We start from the raw sequence: 7,028 nt of genomic DNA on the forward strand, positions 1-7,028 counted from the left end.
ACTCTCTCTCTCTCTCTCTCTCACTCTCTCTCTCTCTCTCTCTTCCTCTCTCTCCCTCCCCCCTCTCTCTCCCTTTCCCTTTCCCCTCTCTCCCTCCCTCTCGTCACGGTCGTGCACACGTACAGCGGGCGCATGCGTGCGTGTGTTCGCAGGTCGCATGTCGACGCTGGCCAACATGAGCGCGATCAGCGACATCAGCGCGTGCACCGTCAACGAGACGGCAATGACCACCATGCTGAACGACTCGACGATGCCGCCGCCGCCGCCGGCGCCACCTAGGGACGCGTTCGACGCCCTCGAGCTGCGCCACGTCGTCGGCGACATGTTTCTCGATGGATGCAAGGTCGGTGGCGCCCTCTGTGAGCGTTCTGTGCGCAGAATCGCTCGCTGGGTTAATCGCGTTTGTACGTGTCGTGTTTGTGGCGTCGATTACGCGCTTGCATCGCGGATGAAATTTTGGGGCGGAGGATTTATGGGATGCGAGTATTTGTGTGTTGGTTTTGTATTTGCTTGAGTATTTGTGACGCGTGGCTCCCTCTACAGATCTACCTGAGCGGCTTCTCGCCGGGGAGGCTGGAGAAGGCGAAGATGCTGATCAACGTGGGCGGCGGCACGTGGTACAGCGAGCTCACCGACAACGTCTCCCACGTCGTCATGTGCGGCGCCGTCGACGCCATCACGAGCCGGCTGCGGGCGGGCAGCGCGAGGTAGGTGGCGCTAGTAGTGCGAGGTAGGTGGCGCTAACAGGTCGAGATTATAGGTGGCGCTAGTAGTGCAATGTAGGTGGCGCTAACAGGTCGAGATAGGTGGTGCCAGGAGTGCGAGGTAGGTGGCGCTAGCAGGGTTCGACACTAACCCACGTCCGACCGACCTAGTCGGGTAAATGCTTGGTCCGGTCGCATACAACCAGAGTGCTAGTAGCCCGACTGGTCGTGTTTGAAGTGGTCATATATATTGCACTGAAAAGTCACCTCTGGCTAGACTGGTTCGTGGCCGCACTGGTTGTCGCAGAGCGTGTACATTGTCTAGCAGAGCGTGAGGCCGGATACCAGTCTACCCTTTGGCAAAAACAATAACGTGGCTTTCTGCCAGCCGCAGTAGACGATCGATAAATCGTGTGCTCGTGTATGCCCGTGGTGGAAAGAATACGAATGCTGCACCGTGACGCTCGCCCTAGACGCGCGGGATTTAGCGCGGGAAACGCATCTATGAATTCATATACGATGACACGAACTCTTATCTAAATAAAGTTTTCCATAACAGATGTCTGGGTTCTGGGCTAGTGAAAGGTTAGGTACAGGGCTAGTGGTTTTGCCTCAGTTACTAAGGCGAATGGTCCTAGTGAATAAAAGTTTAAAATGTTGAACCCCCTGCGCTAGTAGTGGAGGTAGTGGCGCTAGCATATCATGGTAGGCAGTGCTAGCAGTGTAGAAGCAAGGTTGCGCCAGCAGTGTGAGGTAGGTGGCGCTAAGCCGTATGTGGTAGGCAGCAGCAGGTCGGTGTCGCATGAACAAGTATTAGATGGCGCCAGGCAGCTCTGGTAGGTTGGCGCCTGCAGTATGTGGTGTAGGCAGGGCAGGGCAGTGCCGAGATGAAGTGCACCAGCAGTGGCAAGGTAATGGCGCCAGCGTAGGATGCAGTGGCTGGCATGTAGGTGGGGCCATCACTGGGTGCTATTTCGTGCTTTAACGTTAAGCGTTACACCAGTGTTCGTCAGCTGTGGTCATAGAACTAGTGTTCGTGTTTGTGAGGATTAGCTTAATTATGAAGTGTCGGCGTCTGCGGTGACCGTGGTCGTGTCTCTCGGCGCCAGCGTAGTTGCCGTTGCATTGTCAACAGTGGATGGTGCAGCAGCATGACGAAGGGAAGTGGTGCTCGGACCCGCACAACTACGTGTGGGCCTGGACCTGGACCACAAGCGGCCGCCGCCGCAGCGAAGGTGAGGCCCGATAAAGGGAGGGCGGAAATTAATCAATTCAGCATTGTGTGTGTGCGTGTGCGTGTGCGTTGGCATGTGCGATGTCATTCGTGTGTGCATGCTACGTGCGTGCATGCATGCGTGTATATATGTATATGTCTATATAGTATGCTATATATATTAAATGATTGATACATTTTATTGCATGACAATCTTATTCATCAATTTAATATATTTATATATTTTGCATGCTTATAGCAGAAAGAAATACAGATGCAACCTTACGGAAGAAGTAAGCGTTGTGACAGGCACCCGTTCACAGGGGCAGACGACATGTCCCTGATGAGGCCCAGTATCTACGACAGGACAAGCCAGAGTTTGTTTAACCTTAGCCACACTTACTGTACATCTCTAAACGTGCCTGACACGAGGAGTAGTCCAACACATTATTCTTCAAAAGTTTCTGAATTAATCCAAAAACCAAAAAATCATTGCGACTTCGATCGCACATAGCTGTTTTAACTGGGACTCTCTGCACTCTAACTGGTTGTTTCTGCATACACCCGGCATCTCAACTCGACCATCTTAAAAACCACAGTGGATTTCGGTCGGCCGTGGCTACACTGGTTGAAACGCCTTGACAAATCCCGTTGATGTTTCGACTAAGTCGCGGGTGGGGGTGGTGAACGGAATGTTTGCGATGGCCAGCAGGTGCGTCGATGGCCGGCGGACTGGGTGACAGCACCCTCCCTTAAAGCGATGCCAGAAAGATTTCACAGAGCCGGCCGCCACATGGCAGCACGCCACGTACGGCACCCCAAAGGTAACTACGCAGTAGCGACGGGACGATACGCGATAAGCTCACGATGCGAGCTGTGTCGGCGATATCATACCGCTACGTGATAGGCTGGTGTATTGCGATACCTTAAGAGAAACTACCTAATGAAACTATTCACTTAACCGTACTTTTTACTAATATCGTGAATGTTTCCGAATCGGTATCGCGGAGCGCTTAAGTAAACATTGCTAAGGAATTCAAAATTGTGTTATTTCTTTTGTTTTGGATAAACTATTGCTAATCAAAAATGATAATGGATTTTAGTCAGTATCGCACGTGGGTTAATTTGTGAATGGTCAAGCGTGCTGGATTATATATAGCGTGTATCGTTAAGTTTGTATCAATATATATTCGATGAATCGTCCTACTCCTACTACGTGTGCAGCACATGCAGTGTTGTTATGTGGCGCTGCTCTCTCCTGATTCGGACTCACGGGACATCGACGTTCGACGGTATCGCTGTTCGCCGTCTGCTTTTTGTTTTGCTTCGAGGCAAGTTCTTCCAATCTGTTCTTTCTCAGGCGAAGGAAGTCAATTCTCGTTGACATCTGGTGCATTCGCTACGCCTAGCGATGTGGATGTCACAAGTCCAAGTGCAGGCGGCGACGAGGAAGAGGAGGAGGAGCACGGGAGGAGGAGGAGGAGGAGGAAGGAGGTCATGCTGTTTCGCGGACAAGACGTTTGCCGTCTTCGCTTGACGAGGAACACAGGCCCGCAGATACAGAGTCCTCATCACGGAGAACGGAGGTAATCCACGTTTTTTCCCCCCCCCCTGCCCCCCGTTGAATAATCGAGTGTCTCTACATACCATATATATACATATATATATATATAATATACATATATATATATGTATATTACATAACATATAATACCATATATATATATATAATATCAATATATAATGTATATACATATATATAATACATATATAAATATATATAATTATATATATATATACATATATAATTATATATATATATATATAAATTCGAATTATATATTTAAATTTTAAACATCCTTAATCTATTATTTGACTTTGGTTTTATATACATACATATATATATATATGTATATGTGTATATATACAATATAATGTATAATATATGTGTATTATTATATATATATACATATAAGGAGGTAATCGCTCGCAAACCTGGCGTTCACTTGTCTCCCCGGCTCTGCCGTCCCACGAACAATTCTCTGCCGACTGAGTCGTCGTCGAATAATGGACCGGCTCCGCTGTCTTTCGTTCAGGCACGATGGTGAATGCGAGAAGCAGAGCGGTGGCAGACTACGGAGTCGTGCCCATCACGGGCTGCCCGGTCGCCGCGACCGTTGGAGAGATCGTCACTAACTGCTGGCTGGTAGGAACCTTCACTGCTACGACATCAAGGAATTGTTAACTCCCTGGCAGATCGCCACCGTGCCTCCATGTCGTTTAACACTGTCGTCTGGAATTATTTCGTCGGGCAGCCTCCGATGATGGAAAAGAAATAATTTTATGGATGTAATATTTATACGTTACGCTATAGATCACATTGATTAATGCATCCAGTTTGATCTTTCCCAGCGGACAATAGGCTACTAATTGGTCGTAATAACACGGTGATCGGAATGACCAGTTATCACTTATAATATATATCAACTTCGTGATTTTGTACAGTCTCTCACGTGAAATTGATGCTACACGGAGAGAGAGAGAGAGAGAGAGAGAGAGAGAGAGAGAGAGAGAGAGAGAGAGAGAGAGAGAGAGAGAGAGCGAAGAGAGAGAGAGATGGTGGGGGTGGGTAGAGGGAGAGAGGTGGGTGGACGAGGCGGAGAGTGGGTGGGCAGGCGAAGAGGTGGGGTGGGCGAGGGGGAGACCCAGGAGGAGGGGGATTGAGGAGAGTCCTAATAAATTCTTGCCGAGCAGTCGTGTTCGATGTTTGTGTGACGTGGATTGCGCGTCGTTCACAGACAGCGTGCGCGGTCGCACGTTCTCGAAACATCGCGCGTCCCGAAGACGCGTCGTTCACAAGCGAATCGTGCGCGGTCCCCGTCTCGAACAATCGCGCATCCGAAGCCGACGCGTCGTTCAACTGAGGATGAATGCGTGCGCTGTGTCGATGTGTTGCAGCAAAATGTGTACATGGAGGAGGCGGCACCTGTGACGACGCTTACAGGCTAACGAGCTGTTCAGCACCTGTCGACGTGACACTAGCAGTCCGAAACCACTCGCCGACTGCGTCCATCTCTATCAGGTACGGCAGCGGCTCAGCGGCAGCGGGGAATAGGCGCCACCGACTGGTCATCTCCATCAGGTATGCAGCGCTCCGGCGCATGGGGTAGGGGCCACAGTGCGTCATCGTGTCGGGAGTGCGGTAGGGTCGGAGGGGGGCTGTCATTGTCTTGTCAGGAGCATTCTCTCGTGGCTTCAGTGAGCGTGAGTGAGCTGTTGGCGTCTCGCTGAGGGGACGCCGTCGCTTTCTTGAGCAGTTTGCACGTTTCCGTTGACGTGGCGCGCGCGTCGTGTGCGTACACCGACATCATTCGCGAGTTATCTCCATGTTATGCTGCCTCCATCTACTGTAAAAAATGTAAACGATTGAACGTCTCGTGGCGTCGATACTGAGCGCGTTACCGCGGCGATTGCGTGAGTATCGCCGGCGGTGGTGCGTCTCGTTAACGCACGCTCGTTAATGCACGCTCGTTAAGTGCACAGCTCGTTAAGCGCACGCTCGTCTAAACGGCACGCTCATTAATGCACGCTCGTCGTAATGTCCAGCGCTCTTAACGGCACGGCTCGTTAATGCCACGCTCGTTAAGCGCACGGCTCGTTAACGGCACAGCCATTATATGCACGGCGTCGTTATGCACGCTCTTTAATGCACGCTCGTTAACGCACGCTCATTAATGCATGCTCGTTAACGCACGCTCGTAATGCACGCTCTTTAATGCGACCGCTTTTAATGCACGCTCGTTAACTGCAGCTCATGCAACGCACTCGTTTATGGCAGCATTCCGTTAATGCATCGCTGTCGTTAGCACGCTCATCTAACAGCACTCGTTAATGCACGCTCGTTAACGAGCCGCTCCGTTATGCACTGCTCGTTAACAGCACGCATCATCACGCACTCGTTAACGGCACGCTCGTTAATCATGCTCGTTAATGCAAGCGCCGTTAACGCACGCTCGTTAATGCACGCTCGTTAATGCACGCTCGTTAACGCACGCTCGTTAATGCACACTCGTTAATGCACGCTCGTTAACGCACGCTCCATCAACTGCAATCTCGTTAATGCACGCCGTAATGCAGCGCCTGCGTAACGGCACGGCTCAATCAACGTCACTCGTTAACGCACCGATCGTTAATGCATGCTCGTTAATTTGCACGCTCCGTAACACACGCCATTCAAACGCACTCGTTTAATGCACGGCTCGTTAATCGCAGCGCTCGTTAACGCAGCTCTATCAACGCACTCGTTAATGCACGGCTCGTTAAACAGCACAGCTCGTTAATTCACGCTCGTTACGCAGCGCTCAGGAACGGGCACTCGTTAACGCACGCTCGTTAAATAGCATGCTCGGTTAATGGCAGCGCTCGTTAACGCCCGGGCTCGTTAATGTCCGCTGGTTAAACGCACGCTCATCAAGTACAACGCATCTCGTACGCACGGCATCGTTAATGCGTGCTCCACTGCTCTTGCAGTTCAGTTTCTCGTGGAGACGAGCGCGATTGTCCTGATTACATCGCCGAGATGCTGGGTTCAAAAGTGAAGTAGGATCTGCTCCGCCGGTCGCCCCGCGTTACGGCTGGCCCAACGTGCCACGATCAACGACGGTCCCGTGATCCCCGCCCCCATGCGCAGCACTCTTTCTAGTCGCTTTCTTGCTGTTTTTCTTTCTCTAGTCTAGTTCCGTGTCTGTTCACGAGTTTTTTCCGTCTACGTGGCCTTGTGGCTGCTCTGGCAGACGTCCAAAGTGTCCCTCTCACCGGGAATCGTCCTGGTGCGGACTTGCTGTCCCGGGTCCCAGTCCGTAACATTTTCAAGCATGATATTTTAAAAGGTTTACATCAGTAAGACTTACTAAATTTGCTGTGGTTGTTGATGTACTTTGATTCGCAGCGAACAATAAAAGGCCACAAAATCTCAACACTTAAAAACAAACCGTAAATTAAGCAATGAAGTGTGCATTTTATTTTAACATGTCATACTTTATAAAAAAAAAGTGTCGCTGCGACAAACGTAATGCGTCATGGGTGTGAGTCGGTGTTGAGCATAGGTCGCA

At 50.6% G+C, this 7,028-nt stretch overlaps 1 protein-coding gene across 1 annotated transcript in view; it reads left to right on the forward strand.

The window, feature by feature from the left end:
* Positions 1 to 7,028, forward strand: part of LOC106809078 (DNA topoisomerase 2-binding protein 1-like) — a 46,273-nt gene that overhangs the window by 13,777 nt on the left and 25,468 nt on the right. The window contains exons 9-13 of the mRNA XM_014812028.1: positions 153 to 343; positions 544 to 707; positions 1,840 to 1,939; positions 2,177 to 2,294; positions 4,014 to 4,123. Of these exons, the coding sequence (XP_014667514.1) occupies positions 153 to 343; positions 544 to 707; positions 1,840 to 1,939; positions 2,177 to 2,294; positions 4,014 to 4,123 (683 nt within the window). The remainder of the gene's footprint in view (positions 1 to 152; positions 344 to 543; positions 708 to 1,839; positions 1,940 to 2,176; positions 2,295 to 4,013; positions 4,124 to 7,028) is intronic.

The sequence above is a fragment of the Priapulus caudatus genome, unplaced genomic scaffold, assembly GCF_000485595.1.
Source record: "Priapulus caudatus unplaced genomic scaffold, Priapulus_caudatus-5.0.1 Scaffold326, whole genome shotgun sequence".
NCBI classification, from domain to species: domain Eukaryota; kingdom Metazoa; phylum Priapulida; class Priapulimorpha; order Priapulimorphida; family Priapulidae; genus Priapulus; species Priapulus caudatus.